The sequence below is a fragment of the Lampetra fluviatilis genome, chromosome 2 (genome assembly GCF_964198595.1).
Source record: "Lampetra fluviatilis chromosome 2, kcLamFluv1.1, whole genome shotgun sequence".
NCBI lineage: Eukaryota > Metazoa > Chordata > Hyperoartia > Petromyzontiformes > Petromyzontidae > Lampetra > Lampetra fluviatilis.
In genome coordinates this window covers 13,149,965-13,175,027 of record NC_136276.1, presented here as the reverse complement: position 1 = coordinate 13,175,027, position 25,063 = coordinate 13,149,965, and the positions used below count along the sequence as shown (strand labels likewise).

The following is a 25,063-nucleotide window of genomic DNA, read 5'->3' as shown; positions in this document are numbered from 1 at the left end:
CTTCTTGGTTCTTTCGGTAAAGTCACGTAGAAGGGAAGTAATAAAATAATAAAAATTAAAGATAACAAAATAATTCTCACGACGTTTCGGCCACAACGCAAGCAGCCGTCCTCAGGTGAAGACGGCTTCACCTGAAGACGGCTGCTTGCGTTGTGGCCGAAACGTCGTGAGAATTATTTTATTATGTTTTATTTGTATTATTATTGTATTACTTCCCTTCTACGTGACTTTACCGAAAGAACCAAGAAGATAAACGTATCGTCTTGAGCGGTGTATTACTACGCAGCTGAACAGAACACATTTCATTATGGCGGCTAGATTTTAGGCTCAATATCCGAACAATCTTCTCGATGAGATTCTTTCCTTATCTATACGTGCATTGAGATATTAAGCTGACAACAAAAAAAAACCCAGGAATTATTTAGTTTTCATCTCCCGAGTTCGCTTGCAGATTTTCCCAGGGCAACTACAGTCCTAAAAAAAAAAAACGTGGGGGGGGAGGGGAAGGGACGGACAATTTGGATTGCCCAGTGGCAATCCAAATTGCGCGTGGCGGTGGAGGAAGAAGACGCAGCAGCAGCTGACGGTGTCGCGCACCTTCCCTGCTGTTGAGCCGTGCGAAGTGGGCGGCCAGTGCTGGCGAGAGCTCCGACGAGGCGCCGTACGCACCGGGCCCGAGCGGAGATCCGAGCGGGCGATCGCACGCAGGGCCTGCACACACACACACACAAAGATAAAGATCCCCCATATAGCCTTAACAGACTGTAGGGGCAAGTGCTGTTAGCGAGCACCTATGAAGGCCGCAACGGTACACGAGGGGGTGGGTGGCCAGCACCACGCCCGACCGCCTTTGTCTCTCCAGCCGCGATGTTTACACACCGCACCAGGTACTCATTTGAGGCTGAGTCGACCTAGGGGAGGCCCGGGACCGGTTCAGATAATCGTCACTGGTGTTGGGCCGTGAGCGGGAATCGAACCCGTGTCGCCGGGTTCATAGCGCAGCGCGCTAACCGCTACACTACCGCTCCCTACATCACACACACACACGCGCACACACACGCGCACGCAGGCAGGCAGTGAGCGGATGCAGCATTGCAAACTCCTTCAACGGGAGGAGGAGGAGGCGGGGGGGATGTCGCCAAACGAACCTCAGGAAAGTCTCTCTAGACCCAGGGGATCGGCAAACCTGTGGCTCTTTAAGGACATTATTTAGTAAGGGTCGCCTCGTATTCGCATGCATTGCGGCTCTTGAAATATTTCGTCTCTTACCGGATTGGGAAATGAAATGCACATACTGTCAGAGCATGTGTTTTTTTGTTTGAATGTTCACCACAAGTATATGTGGTAAATGCTGCAAACATGATTCCTTGCAAAGGTTTCAGTTTGGTATTCTTAGGTTTTTTTTCGGTAAAGTCACGTAGGTAAAAATTTTAAATTAATAAAAGTAATTAATTATTCATTTTAATTTTTTTACCTACGTGACTTTACCGAAGAAACCTAAGAATATGAATCCTTGCAGTCACGAAAGCTTCAAATCTAGAATTTCAGTTTGGTGTTTTAACATCTTAATACCTAGATTTGAGGCTTTCGTGACTGCAAGGATTCATACTCTTTGTTTTTTTCGGTAAAGTCACGTAGGTAAAAATTAAATAAATGAAAACAACTAAATTAAATCACGACGTTTCGGAGGCAACACAAGCTTCCGTCTTCAGGTGGAACCGTTATAGCCAAAGTCACTAGAGTGACTACTACAGTGACTACAGTGACTTTGGCTGTAACGGTCCCACCTGAAGACGGAAGCTTGTGTTGCCTCCGAAAAGTCGTGATTTAATTTAGTTGTTTTCATTTATTTTATTTTTACCTACGTGACTTTACCGAAAAAACCAAAGGGTATCTTAACACTTGTTTTATTGCCAGGAAGGGGAAAGCCTTATTATAATAATAATATTTTAATACTGGCAAAGGAGGTCTCAAAATGGATCTTCTTGTTATTTTGGTTGCCACACCCCTGTTCTGGACAGACATGTCACGAGACGATTGACCTAGTTGTATAGGTAGTGAACTGATACCGCAACTTTAATAATAATCCAAGCATGGCAGTCGACAATGTACTATGCACATCATTACACATAGCACACGAAGACAGGATCTTTAACACACGGCTGGAATTGCTTCTACATCTGAATATTATCCTCATCTCATTCCCATTATTCTGATTTGGATGATTTTTCTTCACTGGTACATTACCAAGGTTTTTGTTTTGCTGTCCGCTAGATGACTTTGTTTCATTAAGAGAGTCGGCTGCCATTGTTCCAGTGAATGTGGCTATAGATTTGTCACGATGGAAACCCAAGAAGTTGCTGAATACCGCGACAAAATTACGAAATTGGCAATACTGCGAACTGGGGGGCGAAAATGAGTCACCTGGGAAACGGGGAAGAGTGACAGAGAGCAAAGAGCAGCAAATAACGGAAGGCGACAGATGAAGTGAAGAGATTTATCAAGTAACAAAGTGCCGCAGCGGGCAAGGGATAGTGAAAGATTACGGGAAGATGAAGAAAAAGTGTAAGACTAGTGGGGAGCAGATGAAGTCGGGACAAGATTAGAGTCGTGCAATACACTTGAGAATAAAATAACTGACGGCGCTGTTGTTTCGCAAGTAAATTGACACAATCAATGCCGGCTCAAGCTCTGATGTGTACCCTTTTAAGAGAACATTGATTGTCAGCTTCCAGTAGCCAGAATTAGATTCGTTCCTCCGTAAAAAAAAAAAAGTTTTCCCTTGTAGATAAGAAAGCACAGCCTTACGACTGACTGTATTATCATCATCATTCCTGATGAGTGGCAATTTGAGGCTATTTCAATTCGTCCAAATTCTGTTCAGTTACAGCAAAAAAATGTATAGCTATATATTTCCTGCTTGTGATTGGGTTCTGGTCACAGTGACTTTGACATTTTCATGCAATTTAGCATTGCTGTACTTAAAGGCGGAGGTAGTCATGCATGAGAGTTTAGGAAGTTTAAAATCGCCCATATTACCTGCTCTGACATATGGATGGGAAACGCAGAATCTAACTTGCAGACACACGCAGACACAACAAGAGCTGAAGAGTGCGCAAAAGAAACGTGGATAAATGTGCGCTTGGAATTACACGGATGGAAAGAAGACAAACGGATCAGAGCAAACAATGCATATTAAAGACATCAAATTTATTGTGAAGTAAAGTGAGCTTGGTCGGTACACCTCGCTGGAAGGGATGACGTGCCGGTGGATGAGATCGCCGATGGAATGGCAGACAAAGGAGGGAAGCGCTACAATGAGATTAACGGAGTGAGTCTGATTACTGCATCTGAAAACCACCAGGGGTGGCAGCAGCCGAGGTGAAGATGCCATCGGCCAGCAGTGGGTAGCACATGCTGCAGATGATACATGTCAGCTGCAAATTGAAAATCCCTGAATATGTTGCATGCTCGGACAACTTACGTCTGTCGTTTGTTATGTTGACAACGTAGCCCTGCCCGAGCTGGCGTCAATGTGCTCAATTCACTTAACCGTGTTTCGCATTCTGGCGAAGATTGGCAATTCCACGTGTTATAATAAAATGCAACAATTCCATCACATTCCTACTTCGATTTATTACAATAGGGTCAATTGATAGTTAGGATTGAAAGGGTCGCCTATATTTCATGCAGGTGTAACATTTCCAACATTGCACACATACAAAAATCACAGTTTCGAAAAAATACATGACATGCAGCCTCTGCAGGCTTTCAGGATATTACATTCACAAGCACTCTATGACTCCACTTGTCTGTGCAAATGAGCCATCTTAACCAGTGGTCATTGATAACAAAAGTGTTATTGGAGACTCAGCGACTGAAGTTGAAAAGGTAATTTGAGTTCTAAACATGGAACGTTAATTGCGTTTTGAATGCTTAAAGAGAGCCTGACGCGAGCACGATGCCTGTTCCGGTGAATGACATAAGAAATAGCAAATCGTTCTGTAATGCACATGCAAATTTAAGTCAAGGCTACCTTCATTTAACAACCACCAATGCATCAGTAAGATCAAATAAAAATATAACCCATCTCATTAAAGCTAGGTTCCACCTGAAGACGGAAGCTTGTGTTGCCTCCGAAACGTCGTGATTTTTATTTTATTTTTATTTTACTTTTATTAATTTAATTTTTTTACCTACGTGACTTTACCGAAAACCTAAGAATATGAATCATTGCAGTCACGAAAGCTTCAAATCTAGAAAAGCTAAAAACATGTTTTATCTTGCTCTCGTGTCACTGTGAACCTTGGCTGTCTCGGGCCCATGACCACAATTCCAGCGCCGGCGACAATCCCAACAACAGCCAATCTCATTCCCACCGTCACCGCTGAAGGTGACTACTCTTAGCCTTCCCCTGAATGCCTTTAAATGCTTAAACGGCTGCGACGTAAACACGAGAGGACAATGCAGCAATTTCCCTGCCTCGAGCTGGTCGACACGTGCACACAGCTATCAGGCGCTAATAGGCGTTGTGCTGAGTAACACGTCCCACAGCCTCATCAAGCAGCTTCTTGGCAAACAGCAGCGGCCAAAAGCAGGCAGCGCCACGCACGCGCCTGTCTTGTGTGTATGTCGCATGTATGTTGAACTTCTTTCGCGCCGTACGTAGCCAACCGTACTAATCGGAGGTACGGGGGAAGGACAACAAACGGAACACACAGAAAGGCATTTCTAAAGAAACGAGTTTTCAATCGAGATTTCAAAGTGCATAGTTACAGTGGCTTCCGTATATCAGTGGAAGAAAGAGCATTGCAGACTGCCGCACAAGCACGCATCTGAAAGCGCGCGGTGAAACCGTTGCCCGAACAAAAAAGCTTTCACATGAGTTTTTGAATCTGCTGTGGAACACTTCAAAAATTTTACTAACAAATATACTCCGGATCGGAATTGTATGTTTGCCATTGAGATGAAGCGGTTATATAGCCACCATTCACGCAAAACTGCATCTAACAATCGCTGAGGAACCGCATACAAGCTGGAAGGTCGCCAGTAGGTGAGCCAACGCCAATCATTGTTCTGCAGTTCTCTATATATTAAGATGTTTTCATCCAATTAGTGAACGTTTATACATGTTAAGGCTATGATTTGGATCTCTTAAATAGCGTGTCCTGGTTTAAAATGTACATCAAGAGGTGTACTCTATCTTCACAAGCAAAAGTGTGTCAGCACTAAATCTATTATGATTTACAACCCGTCATTCCCCTGGTGGATGAAGATCTTTCCACACTGAATGGGTCATGGGGATTGTTTGTCCCTACATCACCACGATGGTCAGTGCAGGTTAGTGAACTCGAGGGCCAGGATTGGTTCAGACAATACTTTCCATCGATGTTACCCATCGTTGGGAATCAAATTCGGGTCGTGCGGTTTTCAGAGCCACAGCATTCTGACCACTGCACCACCAATCCCCAACGAATATAAATATATACCTTATACGCACACAGTACAGATTTATATATGCACAATACGGTATTTAAATTGAACACTGTATACAGCACAAGCTTTTACAAATCCGTGCCTCAACTAGTTAAGCAAAACTAAATGCATGGCAACACATATCAGCATAAAAGGATTGGGCCATATCCCCTACACTGTTAAAATGTGTTTAAAGGGGAAATGAAGGCAATAGCCTTTTTTTTGCACAAATAAAAAAGAAAATGCACCACAAAGTACTCCGCTGCAACACACAAGAGGGCATATCATCTTGTTATCGGGGAGGGCACTGCCTTTCATACAAACGCGAATGTTCCCTCCAGCGATGCCCCTCCACAAGGTTCGCTCTGGCAAGGTCGAGCTTGCCAGAGGCGTGCATTAATAAAGCTGCGACAACAGCAGTGGAGAAATGCACCGTAAATTATGAGGTTGGGGGATAGATAACGCCGACAGGTCCAAACAGACGGGTTCACGAACCCACTTGCATTGCTGCCAACCTCCTCGCCTCCTGGGAGCCCAGAGGGGGTGGAGGGAGTTGCACAGATCGCTCCGGGATCCACTAACCCCTTGCCTACAGAGTGCTGGATCACGGGCCCGTACCGCTCGACACCCTTATGATTTGATTTGATTTCCCGTCGACCACACATGGTGGAAAGCCAGCCTGGAGGATCTGCAGCAGCAGCAGGGGAGGTCCCAGAGGCAGAGCAGACAGAGGTGCCATCGTGCCAAAGCTCTTAAAGGTTACGCTCCACAAACCCAGTTGAAATAAAGCAGGCTTATGTGTAATGTGTTGGTGGATACTCAGCGAGCCTCACTTCTTGTGAACGAAAGGCGCCACCAACAAAATCCAGCTTAATTGACAAACGGGAGCTGCTCCCTCGCCGACCAAAGAACACGCCGCTCGAATATTGCAGAACGAAGACAGTTTTTTTTTCTTAATTCATGGTTTTCAACTTAGATATTAAACTTCTCAGAGAGAAGATAGGCTAAACAAAAATTATATGCCTGAGAATATTAAATCCATCTGTCCATCTAATCTGTCCATTTATCCATCAATATGGAATTTACTACACAACTTACCAATACCACTTTCGAAATCTGTGCAGTGTTTGGATGATCATGACAACAAAATATTTTTAAATATGCATTTTTGACTATCACACGTGCTTCAGAAAGTAAGTATGTGGGTGTAGGCTCACACGCCTAGCATGTGCACCCATCATTTGTATGCATCTGTCCATGTACACACTTATTTTTGCAGTTAAATCCCGGCTTGCCGAGCTTGCTATTATTTATGAAGGCGCTTTTTGGATACCGCACATCAAATGTTCTTCCAATTTCCGCCTCGCCTTGGAACACATTGCACAACATTGTGTCCAAATGTGTCACCATGCTTGCACTCCCTCACTATTCAGAAAAAAAAGTCATCATTAGCTCCAACACTCTAAACATATATATTTTATTCATAAGACATTGTTTGCTAAGAATGACGAAAATAAATCAGCTTGTGTGCAGGAGCTTCGTGGATTATTGCATCACGTGAATTTTGATAGTGTTGGCTTGGGGAGGCATTCATCCAGCAGTGGCTTGATCATGGCTGAAGATGAAGGCGTTGTTAATCAGGACAGTAACGATGCCATTCAGCTTATGCTCACACAGTACACAATTGACAAGACAGTCATTTAGGTTCAGTGTGAGGCTGCCAATGTAGCTTTGAGGTGGGGTCGGGGCAACCCAGGCTGTCCCAGAGGTCGCAAACGGGTTTTGATTCCTTACCCGTACCCGTACCCGGCCGCACCAGGGTCGCAAATGGGTACCCGTACCCGGCCGTACCCGTACTCTACCCGAAATGAGTGACAAACGGTTACTCACCAGTGACTCACGGCCTACCCGTACCCGTACCCGGCCGCACCAGGGTCGCATACGGCTACCCGTACCCGTACCCGGCCGGGTACAGGTAGCCGGGTATCGGGTAGGGTACGGGTATCGGGTACCCGGTTGCGACCTCTGGGCTGTCCCCTCCAAAAGAACGAGGAGTCTGCTTACTAAGCCACACGGATCGTGAAATTTGGCACCCAGGCAAAGACACGTCTTCAACTTTGCTCGTCAGGGTTGATTGCACACCGATTATTAAGAGTGTTTCTGCTTCATCAGCTGATATTTGAAAGGCAAATCAGTCATATTATTATAATAATTAAATGGTACGCAATGTGCAATTATTGATTTTATTTCATGTCATACATTGATTAACTGCGCTGAAAAAAATGCTTTATGCCAAAACGTTTGTGTTGACTATCAGCATCGGCCGTTATGTTCACCAGCCTCCCAACGTACACATAAACATTAACAATTCATACACGGCAGTAATTACGCGTGCAATCTCGATGCGCGCTCACATGAGCCCACAGGTCACCCGTACGATTGCGTTGCAACAGAGGCCATATCCAGTTAACATTTAAGAGTGAGGAAATTGTCCATAATTATGCTACGTGTGTCTACTGAACATGGATAGAGCATCAGTGTCGTAGTTGGTGCCACAATCCCACTGGACTTCAGTTTGATTCTCGGAGACGGCCATCATCAATCGCGCGGTGAGATCTGAACCCGTTATGGGCCTCTCCTAGGTCGACTCGGCCTCAAATTAGTGCCTGGTGTGGTGTGTAAAACATCAGCACAAGGGAGACAAAAGCGGCCAGGAGTGGTGATAGCCACACAACCCCTTCCTGCACCATGACGGGCTAACACCGGTGCTTACTAACAGAGCTTGCCCCAACAGTCTGTTAAAGACGACATGGGGAAATGATTGACTCTATTGGCACACATTCTGAATAAGCATGAGGGAGAGTTTTGCAAGGAGACACTCATTTTAACACGTAGGCTTTCGCGACCAATATCATCCATAATAGAGGTTTTTTTGGGTTAGATCGCGTAAATATATAAATGTGTCGTTAAAACCCGCCACCACGCGACACAGCCAACTAGTAAGGGTTGTCACGTAAACAGAACGTGGCCAATTCCTCACTAGTACAGCACACCGGTTGTGTGTTGGAGAGCCAAGCCACAACATTTACAATATGAGTACGACGTTTCGCCAGTAATTACAACTAGCTTCATCAGGCGACCGCCAGATTTGTGGAGAAGTCTTACAAAATTAATATGTGGTACAAAAATGTATTACCGAAGCTATCAACAGATGGTGTGTATAGGATTAACTGCACGTGTGGCAAATGTTATGTTGGGCAAACAGGACGAATGATCAGCACGAGACTAAGAGATCATCAGAGAAATATTAAATACCTCCAAATACAACTGTCAGCAGTAGCAGAACACGCGTGCCAACAAGGACACTCAATTGATTTTGATAATGTTGAAGTGTTATGCAAAACTAGCTACTATTGGCCAAGACTAATTAGATAATCGATCGAAATTGAAAGAATTCAACATAACTTTAACCGTTCAGATAGCGACCGCCTCAGTGCTGCGTGGAAGCGAATCATCAAATAATACATTAATTAAATGCATGCCTACAAAGGGCAGCGTACTTCAATAGGGATTACCGTTGGTCGGGCTATTTTAATAAACACCATAGACAGGAAGGACAAGTTGAAAGGGCTCGCTTCATGCACATGCATAATGTACGTTGACTCAGTAACCCCCCCCCCCCCCACACATTGTGCAAGAGCGCATCTGCGTGGTCACCACATCTACGCCACCATATACGGATCGAAACAGTCAGACTTCTCCACAAATCTGGCGAAACGTCGAACACAGAATGTCAATGTTGTGGCTTGCTTCTCCAACACACCGGTGTGTTGTACTAGTGACGAATTGGCCACGTTCTGTTTACGTGACAACCTTTACTAGTTAGCTGTGTCGGGTGGTGGCGGGTTTTAACGACACATTTATATATTTAAGCGATCTAACCCAAAAAAAACTCTATTATAGACATTAATTTGTTCATATAATTTTGCAGGCAGTTTTTTTTTCATGAAAAATGCGAATGTTTATTTTGGAAATCAAAATTCTCGAACGTTTATTAAGTGTTTTTTTTTTCTTCAAAGGTATTGATCAAAACAAGTAGTTCATTTGTCAATGATGAAGATGCATTAATAATGTATGAGTGTGTTTTTCCCATTGGCGCAATACAAAAGGTATTCACACCGTTTTCTCCACCTCTTGATTGGGACCAAAACATTATTTCAGAGTTGAACTACTTTATGCTGCCACATGTGATGACATATGAATTTAATCAAATATTTACGTCTACCCGACCAGAGCGGGGTGAAAAAAATCCTGCTTGGTAGAAATTCTAAAGCGCATTCTTGCCCTTTTAAAATACCACAAGGGTTGCTGTGTGGGATTATTACGAATCCAAGTATCGAAAAATGAGAGAAAAATTCAAAGATTCTCCCCCAGCGCCAAGACAACAGAGTTAACCAAGACAAAGACGGACCATCTAAGCCTTAATTAAAGATTGCCATTCTCCACACAACCCACTGAACATGATTCCTGGCTTTTTAACACCAAACCCAGTCCCAATAGACGTTCCTGTCAAGTGACCACGTCATACACGAGCACCACATATTGCGTTTTTAACCGTTTTCGTTTTGCTCTACAGCGCCGCAGCGAGATAAGTGGTGTTCAGCTTCAAATCGGCTGCTGGCATCTGCCCCAAGGTACACACAGTCTACACCGGACCCTTACCCACCTCCCAATGCCTGCCGTTTCCATTTCACCCAGAATCCATAGTTGAAAAACTTTTCATATTTTACCAGTTAAGGCCCACTGAGCTATATAGCTCTTTTTCAGAAGAGACCTGACCGCAAAGGACAGCTCAATGAAGTGGCTTATCACGTAGAAATGTGGAGGGATAAAACCGGAGGACCCGGAGAAAAATCACCTCCTACAGAGAGCACTGCCCGCTATGTTCACACACGCAAAAAGGTTACAGACTTCTCAGAATATTCTCACCACGGGCGATGGGGGAAATGAGCCACACTGGTACACCTTCACACAAATTATTTATGGCCGGCGTAAACATGAATAATAATAATGATCTATTGCACAAGGGGACTTGTGATAGAAGGTACAACATGGGAAGAGGATTCTACTCAGTGAGCATCAACACACAACTCGGGGCACCTTGGCACACCACGTGGGCTGTGTTTGTTTCATGCAGCTCGACAGACTCGGGTGGCAGGGCTATGGTAGGGCACCCAGGCCACGAAGCAATTTGGAGCACCATACAAACAATTTGGCATTGACACCCAGGCAGTGATTTTGGTCTCAAAAACAGTTGGTATGGGTTGAATACTAAAGGGGGATTTTTTTTTTATATACAACACGATGTGCCGTAGTTAACACACTGTGCGATGAGCCACGAGGCTTCAATGTAATTCCCAGTCATCGATGAAACCGGTGGCAAGATATTCCTGTACCAGTCCTTGGCATCCCCCTTTTACCAACCAGTACTGAGCAAAGTCATTTGTAAAGACATGATTGGAATATCAATTATAAGCAGCCTTACTCAGCAGCCTCCAAATTTGATTTTAAATGCAGTTGATGGCTTCGGGAAATATTTTATCTTTCAACTTTTGGAGTTGGTGTCCACGTCTGCCGTGGCATATCCGCGTAAGATTGCCTGTGGCTCACTTTTGCAAACCGCAGAATGTCACATTAAATGATCTCACTGTTCACTTGTTGTGGCAATGGAAGGCTGGCAATACTGTCTTGCTGTTCGGCCAAAGCCACCAATGAAGGAAGTCTTAATCAGTTATTTCACAGGGAGTCTGTCCCGCTGTGCTGAGGTCGCTGCTGTGTTGAGTGGCCAGATCATTGTCATCAGAGCATTTTGGAGATTGTGTCCGTCATGTCGCTTACGCGTGTATCGTGACCAAAGCGGGAATTTGCAGTAGACCATTATTTGATATTCTTAGGTTTTTTCGGTAAAGTCACGTAGGTAAAACATCAAAATTAATAAAAATAAAATAAAATAAAAATCACGACGTTTCGGAGACAACACAAGTCTCTTGTGTTTCGGAAACTTGTGTTGCCTCCGAAACGTCGTGATTTTTATTTTATTTTATTTTTATTAATTTTGATGTTTTACCTACGTGACTTTACCGAAAAAACCTAAGAATATGAATCCTTGCAGTCACGAAAGCTTCAAATCTAGAACCATTATTTGACCCAGTACCGACCTTCTGTGCCCCAAAGAGGAGAATGCAGAGATAGCGTTTGCTCCACATATTGGGAGTGAAGACGCGCATTTGTCTGCAAATCTTACATTGTTGGGGAGAGTTTGTACATGAGCCCGTGTTCGCACATAGTGTGCAGAAATGAGGTCTGCGAAGGCTGTGGCGGTTTCTAAGTGGCGTTGGAACCTGCCTCCATGTGCACAACGAGGACTGCTGCTCGTTGGTCCAAGCAGCTTCTGCCGTCCCAAAAGCCCCCTTGTTCCTTTGGCATGGTGATCTCAATCTTAGGCACAATCCTTTGGAGGATTAGACACTTTGTATCAGGCACAAAGTACGGAGATTGGGCAGTACATGTTTTGGCTGTGCGGTCTGGTTTCAGAGGGGCAATGACGTTTTCCCTTCCACAATGTTGCTGGAATGTTGTCGCTTGGCAGGGCAGTGGAGTTAGAATGCCTGGCAGCCAGGTTCCTCCCTTCTGTCCAAGGTTCTTTAAAAAAAAAATCCAGGCGGCTTTAGCCCAGCTTGAGCTCAAGCATCGTCTCTTTCTGTCCTGGTGAAGGTGGCCCAAAAAAAAATAATCGAGGTGACTGGTCTGCTGCTGCTGCTGCTACATTAGAAGTGAGCTGAGACTTAATCTCGCAGCGAACGTCCTTGTCGCCCTGCGCTTTTGAGGTTCGAAATAATCAGGCGGCAAAGACGTCAAGGACGTGAATCTGGCCGGCACCGCCAAGCTGGAGAGAAATCAAGTTCGGCTGCCCCCTTGACGACGTGGCATGGGGAGGCCTTCATCCAGCAGTGGATTTACATTGGGCAGTAAATATACGTCTTATTAGTTCGCACGCAACAATATGTGTAAGGTGTTGAGAGGAGAAATTGTTCACTGCAACACAAGTAATGGACTTGCACGGGACATTTAAAATGACAATGGAAATGCTTTTCACAGGGTCCCCATCTCAACGTGAAAGCCGCCCGTGATGTTAAACCCTTCCCTCATCCTTTCGTAATCCGTTTGTCAAAAAAATACCCTGTTTAATGATGTAAAAAAATGTTTATATAATGTTCAACGATTACTACTCTTTGGTTCTTTCGGTAAAAGTCACGTAGTTATAAGAAACAAATTAAGTTAATTTATAAATAAATATATTTTACCTAACTACGTGACTTTACCGAAAGAACCAAAGAGTATGGATTCCGGCAGTCACGAAAGCTTCAAATCAAGATTGTTCAACAATTATAACAGCAATTTAAGAGCTCCCCCTCCCCCCCATATCAGTTGTAGGGGTGTTTGACTGTAGTTCCTTTCCTTCCCCCGCACCTCCGATGAGCACGGTTGGCTGCGTACGGTGCGAAGGAAGTCCAACGTGCACGCATCGACGTGCCGATCGGTGTGGGTTGGTGAAAGATGGAGAGAAGGACTTGCTTCAGGTATCGCTCACCACTCACGTTAGCCACGGCTAGGAATGAAACTCAGGCTCAAGGAGTTCGTGGCGCAGTGTGCGGAGCACTGCGCTATCACACCATCCCGATGCCCTATAAGCGAACTTATCTCCGATTTATTCGCGAATCCGTTCATTTAATTGCATCTTACGAGTTGATTGCATTTCACGATGATACGTCCTTTATGTTCTCCGCTATACAGCGCCAGCGGTCACAGTAGAAGCTGCATCAATTGTTCATAGATGTACAGCAAAGCTCAGTGTTGAAGAGTGTGCAGTGGTGACAATTATGGTGGCAGCTATTTGTCAGCTCAGCACAAATTCAGTAATAGCCGCAAAAGTGCAGTGTGAAACCGCTCCCTTGAACATGGCGTCGACGTCAGATGCGCACTCCTCTAATATCAACTCTTGGATGATTTGGTGCCGGACTTCAAACTGCACACGGGTCACAAGAGGTCATAACTGCCTAGTGTATTCTATAGTACGCTTCACATTTTCACACCGAGGATGCGTTCAAACCAGCTCGCACCGATTGCTTCCTTCATCAAAAATGCATGTCACTCTTAATGATATCAATCGCCATCTAAATAAATGTTTGCCATCAAAGCGCACTAATTTAGGTCGTCGTCTACGTCAATCGTCGCTGACCATTCGGATACACCCCCCCCCTCCCTCCCTCTGCCACTCGGCAAGTTAAATAATGCAGCGCAAAAAAAAAATGTCTGCCATCGGTCAGGGGGACTTTATGTTTGTGCCACGGAGCTGAAACATCGACGGCTTGTCGGAGCGCTTCAAACTTGCGCGGCACGCAAAGCACTCTCGCGCTCGCTGGGCTCCAATGTGCGCGTTATGAATTGCCAGCAGGGACCACACCGACTCTTTCGCCAGGACTGCTCGGACAGATCAGCAGGTAATTTAATATTAAATGGGGGGATGGAACTATAACCGTGTTATGGTCACCGCGGGCAATGCTGCTTATTTCCAAAGCTGCAGCATATTCTTTATTCCTTGCCTAGCCAACTCTTGAGGCCCTTGCATAGCAAGAACATAAACACAAGATCTGTCAAATGCTGAACACTGAGTTTGTCTTTGTACACAGTACTTTTCGGTTTCCCAAACTCGCTTCCAGAAAACAATTACTTGTCTACAGCACACAAGTTGCTTCCTTTAAAACAAATGTAGAGTATAAAAACTATATTTTTTGGGGCGTAAAACTTTTTTGGCATGTAAACCTCTCTAAGCTGAACTCGAATAATCTAAAATTTGGAGCATGGCTGAAAAGGCTGCCAGAAATTTAACAAATTAACTTTTTTGTTGTTGTTGTTGTTACACTGAAAAGCTATAAGACTTCAGCTAGGCATACTGTTTGCGTGCTAATTGAGCTGCAGGCGTTCCATGCAAGGTGGTCACAGCTTCACCGATTACATTGCTGTTAATACAAAGCTCTCTTTTAGGACGGTATTATTGTTACGTGGGAAAAAAGCATGTTCAATTGACTTAAAACTTTCGTGACTGCAGGAATTCATATTCTTTGGTTTTGTCGGTAAAGTCATGTAAAAAATAATAATTTAAGTCGATAAAAATAAAAAAAATAAAAATAACAATTATTTAAAAAAAACACTATTGTAGACTGTAGCCTGGTTCATATTCTTGGTTCTTTCGGTAAAGTCAAGTAGAAGGGAAATAATAAAATAATAAAAATATTAAACAATAAAATTATCACGACGTTTCGACTGCAACACAAGCAATCGTCATCAGGTGTGAAATCCATAGCAAGAAATTTTGAAAAAGGTGGCGGTTTTTTCTTAACGTCAGCACCACGGACAGCGATTTGGCAATTGGTCAGATGGACGAGTCCATCTATCATCACTGATTCAGCTTCATTAATTGAGCAGAACAAACGGTTTTCCTTAAAACCTTCTGCTGCTAGACCACCCGGATTATATGGCTTACCAAAAATCCATAATAAAGGTACACCCCTTTGTCCCATCGTCTCCACCATTGGCTCACCCACCTACAAACTGGTCCAATATCTGTCTGAGACCTTACAGCCATTCCCTGGTAAGACCACCTCTTCTGTACTTAACTCAGCTCACCTGGTATTGTCAATTAAGGACATATCACTGTCCCCAGGTGATTTACTCGTTAGTTTCCATGTAGTTTCTTTGTTCACCAAAGTCCCTGTGCCCGATACCATTGCAATCATTGAAGATTTGGTCCAACAAGGATTAAATGCTGATGTACCAGCCTTGGTGAGGCACTTCCTAACCAAAACATACTTCATCTGGAATGGAACATTCTACAAACAAACTGAAGGCACCCCAATGGGTTTTTCCTTATCTCCGGTTGTGGCCAATGTTTTCATAGAAAATTTTGAGACGGACGCCATCCAGGCATCCACTCTACGTCCATCCTTGTGGAAGAGGTATGTAGATGACACGTTTGTCATCTGGCCACATGGCCGACCGGCTCTGAACCAATTCCTCAATCACATCAATTCCATACACCCAGCCATCAAATTCACCATGGAGGTAAGAAAGGATGGCAAGCTACTTTTCTTTGATATTCTAATAAAAAGAGACCAGATGGCTCAATGAGCCATTCTGTCTACAGGAAATCAACCCATACTGATGCCTACCTAAAACCTGACTCCCGCCACCATCCATCCCAGAAGAATTTCCTCATCAAAACTCTACACCATAGCGCTCAATGTATATTCGACCATGAACACCGAACAAGTGAACTCAAACACGTACACAAAGCTCTCAAGACGAATGGATACTCTGACTACACAATCCGCAAAGCCATCACCCCAACCATGAGGAAGGAGCCATCTGAGGATCCAATTTAAAAAAAAATCACCCTGCCATACAAAGCAGGGGTAACCAAAAAGATTTACAAAATGTAACACTGTACATGAAATTCGTGATCTGATCCCATCTGTGAAGGACCAGATCCCTGACATGCAATATCCCGGCAACTACAAACTAAGCTGTATCTGCGGCAGCAGTTACATTGGGGAAACTAAGCGACATATCTCGGACTGCGTTCGTGAGCATAAGGCAGATTTGAAACACGATAGTACCAATACTTCTGCCATAGCTGATCATTGTTTTAATGCGGCTGGCTCTCACGAAATTGACTTCTCTAAGACGATGGTACTTTGCAAGCCCAATGGATATCAACAAAGATTCGTTCATGAAGCCATCCATATATACAGACACAAACATAATTTCAACCGAGAAGATGGGTACAAACTCAGCAATATTTGGAAAGATGTCAACCACTTTGGGTCATAACTTGATTTGCGTTCTCTTGTCAAGGGAGCACAGGTCAAGTCAAGACATGATTTGTGTTTTCTCATTACCTTACCCCAGGGCACATATGCCCGCCCACTTCATTCTGACGCCAGGACGTTTTGTTGGCACTGCAAGTTCTGTGCTTCCACCACCGGAGTTCTTATGCCACGCCAACTTTTTTGAAACCTTTAAAAACGTTTTCCTTCGGTGACCTCCCCCTCTTTCCTCCTAAAGACGATCGCTTGTATTGTGATTGAAACGTCGTGGTTTTTGTTTTAAACATTTTTCTATTTTATTTTTATTATTTTACCGAAATAACCAAAGAATAAGTCTACATTATAGACTGCCAGTACGCTCACTCAGGTTAGAACCAGGCTACAGTCTACATTATAGACTGCCAGTACACTCACCCAGCCTAATAACCATTGCTAAGTCGACATTATAGACTGCGAGTACGCTCACCAAACTTAAAAACCAGGCTACAGTCTACATTATAGACTGCCAGTACACTCACCAAACTTAATAACCAGGCTACAGTCTAAATTATACACTGCCAGTACACTCACTCAGATTAAGAACCAGGCTTCAGTCTACATCAGTGTTTTTTTTAATTCACTTATTTTTTTATATCTACGTGACTTTACCGAAAGAACCAAAGAACATGTTCAACTGATTAAGAATGAATTAAATGTGTTTGGAAAATGTATGGAGAAAAAAACAAAACAAGACCAGAAAATGTGCTTTGGATTAACGCGATTGGTGAACCCGTACCCCTCGATGCCTCGGTCATCCACATGCTCTCCCATGGTGCTCTGACATATTTTTTATTCAAGTTTACTTTACAAATAAACGAATACATTCTTCCAGCCCCATCATACAATATCTTCAACCGTTAATATTGAGCGAACAGCCTTCCCCCTCTGCTTCATGTTGACGTCACTCAGATTTAGCTAAAGCAGAGATGTTGTAATTGTTACTACATTGTAAATATTAATTTGCTTTTCACTGTTCATGACATGTAAGTGTTATGTGTTCGTGATACTTACGTTTAATTTAAATGCAGTTATTCAAAAGATATGCAATTATTTTCTGCATGTCAGACACCACCTACCCCCACACACTCCACCCCCCTTAACTATAAAGTTTATTCCCCCAATTAGTCCAGTTTGAAGAAGAGATTTACTGTAATTGGACCAACTATGAAATAATATATAGCCATTATAACACAAATTAATACATCCTTGTAAGACTTTAAATTGGTCGGCTGATTGATAATGAACGCATGATTGATGCTTTATCGATCAAGCCAACAACTAGTGATCACAAGCAAATTATGATCACACAACGGTGCATCGCAGCAATGCCAGAGACATACATAATTTAATAAATGGTACCCTTCTATCTAGCAACAAAACTGACACCTTTTTTTACAAGGAGTCATGTTTGCATAGACCACAATACCTGCAGTCATAATGCAAACAAAAAACATAAACCTGATAATGTGCACTGTCCTTGAAGTTGATTGGTCCACACCCGAGACAGCTTTCCTTAGAGCCTAGTCTCACATGGTTGGACCAGATGACGCCAAAAGGCGCACAACTCAAAGACAATGCACCATCAGAGTATGAGAGCTCGGGGTAAGCATTTACATCATTGGAAACTCATTTGCCAGTAAAAATATGATAATTGTTTTTTTACCCTTCTATCTGGCAACAAAACTGACACCTTTTTTTTTACAAGGAGTCATGTTTACATAGACCACAATACCTGCAGTCATAATGTTTGCAAATATGCCAGATAGAAGGGTAAAAAACCAATTATCATATTTTTACTGGCAAATGAGGTTCCAATGGTGTTAATAAATGGTGTTAGCCAAATCGCGAGGTCCATATCTAAACAGAGCTCTTGTGTTATTGTCACAAAACCTTGTAAATTCCGCTGTTCACTTCGCCGTGTGTATGGTACTCAAAGTGCTCAGCGTGTTGCAGTTTCACCTTCACCCCAGCACTTCCCACTGTGCCTCCCCCTTCCGCTTTGCTGCCTAGGCGGGATGACGGGAGACGGAGAGCAAGTGATCGACCTTTTGCTGGTATATGAGAACAGCAGACAACACTTTATCTTACCAGACAGGGCATCATAAAAGGAGCCACAATGCGTGGATCTCGTTGTGGCACAGCATTTCGAGTGCTCTTTGATGCATTACTCATTTTTGTTTGCACTCGTTTATTTTATAATATTAACCTAATATGGCAAAGACTGCATATCTTGTGACCGTTTTATAATAATTGATTGCCAAAACTCATCGATCATTCCCTGCACACTGGAGTATGAAGGTGTCACGTTGACATTGTTTTGCCTCGAGTCCTCTTCAACCAGAATCCATCTCGTTCCACCTCCCCAAGTGCGTCCATAGCTCCCAGTAAACGTGCCACATTTGTCCAACGTTCCGGGTGCTGATCTTCGTGACCAGGCGGGCAATATTCGCCATCTTTGCTACTTTACGGCGAGTACCCTTGAAAAAATGGCAGCTCTTCACACAATTCTTACTTTCTTCAAACAAGTGTCGCTCAAATTCCCTGAGACCTAGAGGAAAGACAACAGCCCATGCAACGTTGGGTCAACGTTGGGCCAACGTCCAACGTTCCTTATTTACCGGGCTGCTGTTGCACGACTTGTTACAGTATGTCCTTCAGCGTTGTCGTTTCAGCACCAGTGGTGTCCTTGTGCATCTCAGAGATGTAAAGCATCATCTTGCTATGATATCCATGCACATGTGGCTTAACGTGTCTCCAAAATATATGTTTCTATTGGTTATGCTGTTTCTTTGTAATAGACAACAACTCCTATTTTGATATGCCAGGGAATGTGCATTGATTTAAGGCTGTCCTCCAGAGGAATAAGTCTTTTTTTTTTCGATTATAAACTTCAATTTCCCTACACAATCCTTTCCCCCGCCATGGAGATGAAAGTACGTGTTTTTCTGCCACATTCGTGGGTGAGTTGTAGTTTTTTTGCAGGATTTTTCTGTAATCAGGCTTTGCGTTATTCCTAAATACGGTCCCTGCTGTGGCCTTGATCCATCAAGTATGAGGATGAACAGTCATTTGTACAGTACACGGAAAATTAAATACACTGTTGCTGTTCCAGTGACTCAACACAGGTCCGAACAAAAACCATAAATGCTGCAACATGCCACCAACAAACCGTAAAACAGTCGATTTCGAGTTCAAATCACATGCAGGCACCAGACCTGCACGTACACTCTGATATGCCCCAACCCCGCCCTGCATGTTCCACTAAATCAATACATCACACTCGTGACTAAAGCATATTCCATTAAGCATCCCGGACGAGAATGCCCATAACCAGATATTACAAATTTGGGTGGCAGCAACGCTTGCTGTTGTAATCAATGTCAGCTGCACGTGTCTTCTCGCACACTTGAGATCTCTTTTTTTTCAAATCAAAAATGCCCCCAGAAATTGGACATAAACTGGCGACCGCATGCCCTTCCATTCAAAGCCAGGAAGCCCACGTGATTAGGAGGCAGGCACTACTCATTGTTGTACTTATCTTCGTGATTAGGCGGGCTAAATTTTCCAGCTTCGGTACATTAAGGCGAGTACTTCCACAAATCGCAGCTCTTCACACACACACACTCTTCACTTTCTTCAAGCACTGGAGAATAAAGACCCCTCCTATTTGCCTCCGGGCTACTCAGTCGTCAAGAGATGGACGAGAGAGGCGGACTTGCAGGCACGTGTTAAGGCACGATATATAATTTAATGTTACATCACTTTGTCACTCCACTGCTGAATCAAAAGCCTTCACACACGGTGTAGATCGTGGCTGCAGTTTGACCATACTTCACCACGCTGAGCAGTGTGGGTTAGTGAAGGGTAGGAAGCTCAGGGCCGAGTGAGATATAATTCGTCACTGATGTTAGCGGTGTCCAGGAATCACACTCATAGCCTGCTGAGCGCACAACCACAGTGCACCATGTATACACACACTCGATGTGTGAATGCACTATATATGCTCGGCACACATCGCAGTATGATCCACAAAAGGCCAGTGTCCTTTGTAGAGATCCCGAGTGCATCAGATTTTAATTTCATACCGTCCAACAACCCAGCACACAGCTCTGTGCGCAAAGTCTACTGGGATAATATCGATTTATTAAAGAGAGACAAATAGACCACCTCGCGACCTCATCATCACATACGCCTTCCTTCACACACACACACACCTCTGCAGTGAACAAACACGAGCGCGCACACATCAATAACCCCGCCATTCGCCGGCAAGTGACGGTGACGTCCCCACGTTGCCTGTGCCAGGCTGGGTGCACTTTGTGGCCACGTGAAGTTGTCAAAGGCTCGCTGAGAGGGGGGTCTCGGGACAGACCCAGCAGGTGCCATGGGTTGGCTGACTGAGATGACCGTGGGATGCACCACCGGCTGTACCCCCTACTGTGCCAACGTTGCTGTATTTTATCCGCCTGGCGCTCCGCTCGTTGTTGTGAGCGTCGCTGTCGCTTCTCTGCCATCCGTTGTTGCTGGAGGGCGACTGCCTCCACCTGCCCAGTAGCAGCGTTCTTTACGAGCCCCCTTCATAGAGGCCGATCTTGACACTGCTGGTACCAGTCGTCGGCAAGTCCACTCAGCTCCACAACCTCCTGTACCGCATCAGTCCATCTTTTTTCCAGCCCGTGTCGTGCCCGTTTAGCCCCCTCTATGCGACCGAACAAAAGCTGTTTAGGCATGCGGTGGCTGGGCATGCGGTGGCTGGGCATGCGGTGGCTGGGCATGCGGTGGCTGGGCAATGGGATGGCTGGGCATGCGGTGGCTGGGCATGCGGTGGCTGGGCATGCGGTGGCTGGGCATGTGGTGGCTGGGCATGCGGTGGCTGGGCATGCGGGCTACATGACCCAGCCAACGCAGCCTGCTGGAGTAGCTCACCGATGGGACTTTGTCCAAATCTTTCAAGGATTTGTGAGCTCCTCACACAATCCAGCCTGGTTAAGCCCAGAATGGATCGTAGGCATGCCAGTCTGAATGTTTCTAACCGGCGCAAATGTTCCATTAGAGGGGAGGACATGACTGTGGCCGAGAAGACCCGAAGCTTCGTGCGGAGAAACATTCCAGGTAGCTTCCACACTGCATTGCGCAGCCGATGAAAAGATAATGCCGCCCGACTGATTCAGAGTGAGACCTCTGCCGTCAAACCGGAGATGGTCATAAGCACCAGCGCACAGACAAGCATATAAACACAAGTACACACAGGTGTGAACATACACAAGACAAAGATCCCGCCGATAGCCTAGAACAGACTGTTGGGGCAAGTGCTGTTATGATGGCCGGCACGGCACACGAGGGGGTGGGTGGTTAGCAACATACACACTTCAGCAGTTTTTTCTTACTGTGGTTGTCCCACCTGATGACGATTGCTTGTGTTGCGATCGAAATGTCGTGATCTATTATTTTCTACCTACGTGACTTTACCGAAAGAACCAAAGAGTATACACAGACACTTAAAACTTTCGTGACTGCAGGAATCAATATTCTTGGTTCTTTCGGTGAAGTCACGTAGATAGAAAATAAATATTAAAAATAAAAGATGCAAAACATTTTAAATAATGAATTCGAAGACCGCGTGGTTTTTGTGATCGAAACGTCGTGTTTTTTTGCTCTTTTTTTGCTTTTATGATTTAAAATGTATTATTTTTATTATTTATCTTTTATTTTCTATCTACGTGACTTTACCGAAAGAACCAAAAATACACAGAGACACATACACACAAGCACACACAGGAGTGAATGATGTATATACACAAACACATGGCAAGCACACACACACACACGAGCACACAAGCAAATACAGGAGTGAGCATGTACAAAAAAAAAACTAAACACAGAGTTGAGCACACACAAGCACAAGCGCGCAAGAAATCAAACACACACACACACACACGCGCGCTCTGCCAACACTTTCGGCACATTGGAATGCTTTTACGCAATTGTCTACCACTCTCAAGTAGCTCCGGTCTCTGCAAATTGTCAATTCATATTTAATGTCGTTATTCACCTCTCCGTTCCGCGGTCGAGTTAACAACGCAGACTGCCTTTCCGCACGTCCCAATGCACGCACATTCAAGCGCATTCTCCCCATTCGCTTGCATGCCACTCCACTGGTCGGATGTGCACCTCGCCGGTTTAGTGCCGGGTTCGTGATATCCGAGCATAATCTTCTGGCGCAATATAACAGAGGTTTCCAGTACTCACAATTGGCCTATCAGCACTTCACTCTCTGCCCCGGGCATAACGCGGTCCCGCAGCAGCACATACTAACACCTGCTCATTGCAGGGTGGTCCGCCCATCCAAGCGAGCACGATCCAGGATCAACTTTGCTTCTCTCTCTCTCGATGTTGACGAGAACAGGCGCATTGGATATGTTTAACTGGTTAGTAGTGGTGTGTGCACGCGTAAACATCGCCACTGGGGAGACAAAGGCGGCCGGGCTTGGTGTTGTCCACCCACCCCCTCGTGTGCCGTTGGCGGCCTCAATAGGTGCTCGCTAACAGCATTTGCCCCAACAGTCTGTTCAGGCTATACGAGGGATCTTTGTCTCTGTACTGTCGTGAGCGGCGGTACTGTCAGTACTTGCAATACGAATGCAAACTGTAGTTGGCCACATTCTACTCGTCTTGATTAAACCCAGGCCAGGCGCGCAAAGAGAGAGACAGAGAGAAGAGATATTACCGTCGAAAACCCCCGTGCTTTACAAGCCGCACGCTGTAGCTGATGTTTATTCGACGGCACATCTTTAATTGCTTCGATATACCCACGTGTTACAGTGTCAGGTAGCATCGGTTATTATTCACATTATATGATTGAGACAACGAGCCGCGGCTTGGGGTGCTGCCAAGTCCGCCCCATTCCTCGTGTGCTCAAGTTGCGTTTGAACGTAAGGAGGTGGTGGGGGGGGAGGCGGCTTAAGTGATCTTCCCAGAAGCAGGATGACAGAAGGAACTCGAAGCGATCACAGCCGAGGTGTTGCCCGGACACCCTGTCACTCACGCGACGCGTGCAGCCAACCGCCAATGTGGCCCACGTGGACGTTCTGAGAGACGAGGACTCAACGCCCCTGGGGGCAGTTGGCTGGACGTTTTAAATTCGCCTGACATTCGCAACAAAGGTCACTTTCGTCTTACACCATTCCAAGCGGAATAGGAGGGAATGTGATGTTAGTTATTATTTTTAATTGGTTTTCAGCAAATTTGTGTGAGAATTCCCAGCGAGAGCAGTGGTAGATGCCACCCATGTTTACAAGCGCTTTCCCTCGTAATACGGTTGCGACGATGCGACTTCGTGCTGTGGATGCCAATGTCAAACGAATATCAAACGTCCAATAAACTTTCCTTTGGTGAGACGACTCATAACAACAAAAAATGCACACTGTCAAGTGCGAGCGAGGCTACTACACACGTTGTTTTGTTTCGTGTTGTTTTCGGACGTGTTGTGGTGTTTACAGGAATAACTCACGCAATGAAATATTCACACTGCCCAAGTTAAGTGTGTGAATGTGTCTGTGTGCGGTTTATTGATCGCACTTGAACTCGCCGCCGAGTTATTTTGTTATAACAATGCACGGTCATCCTCTGTAGTAGCATACACTGATGTCATATACACACGCACGAACTATAAACATAGCGAGCTGTATTTACTCACACAACACAACACATGCACACTGATTACTCTGCGTCTGACGTGGGTTCTAAGAGAGCACCAACAGCAACACGGCAAACACTGCAGTGTCCATCGCGATGAGTTCACTCAAGGCTACACGCACGCACACACCCGCAACCCACCACTAAATCACACAGCACACCACTAACAAATAGCAAACCCGATCTCCTTCCACAGCTACCGCTGTATCGGCGTTTCGGCACAAGCGTGTGACCGCTCCGTGCGTGGAGTGGGGGGGGCTACTCTTGCGCAAGGCGTAGTAGAGCGTGCCCCCCAATTCGTTCACAGCAACCACGGCTGCCGTGGTTGTCCCGAGGCACTTGCCATCAACCCACACGCGCGCGCACACACCAAACACGAACAGCAGCAAGAGCATGCAGAGGTGAGCGCCGTCGTTACCGGGGGACGATGCCGCGCCGCTCGCGAGCGCGCACACGTGGAGGAGCAGCAGCAGTAGCAGCGTCTGCCCCAGCAGCGGGCACATTGTTGTTGTTGCGTTGCCTGTCCCAGGCAAGTCTGTGCGTGGTGGCTGTGTCCTCTTGTTCCAGCCGCCTTCCACTCTCTCGTCTCGACACCCCCACCCCGTTCCTCCTCCTCCTCCTACCTTCTGCTGCTGCTGCTGCTTCTCCCCTCTGCGTTACCCACCCCGAGTGTCACACGCCTGTGCCAGGCGCGCACAGACTCGGCACCAAGTGGGGGCGGGGGGGGGGGTGGAGGGAGCAGGAAGGGGAGGGAGCAGGAGGAGAAGGAGGGAGCAGGAGGAGGGAGCAGGAGGAGGGTCTCAGGGGACGCTACCACGGCCGCATGGCTGATCCTGACGGCAATCTCCCCCCCCCCCCACATCTGAGCCAACCCAGACTCCCACAGCCCTCCTCCTACTCAATCTCCC

The 25,063-nt window shown here is 45.4% G+C and overlaps 1 protein-coding gene across 1 annotated transcript in view; it reads right to left on the bottom strand.

Annotated features, from left to right (window-relative positions):
• LOC144943033 (contactin-associated protein-like 2) overlaps window positions 1-24,810 on the bottom strand; it is a 146,601-nt gene extending 121,791 nt beyond the window's left edge. Inside the window, exons 1-2 of the mRNA XM_078870202.1 lie at window positions 24,574-24,810; window positions 598-711 (exon numbers count right to left, since the gene is read on the bottom strand). Of these exons, the coding sequence (XP_078726328.1) occupies window positions 598-711; window positions 24,574-24,658 (199 nt within the window). The 5' untranslated portion in view covers window positions 24,659-24,810. The remainder of the gene's footprint in view (window positions 1-597; window positions 712-24,573) is intronic.
• Between the last annotated feature and the right edge of the window lie 253 nt (window positions 24,811-25,063).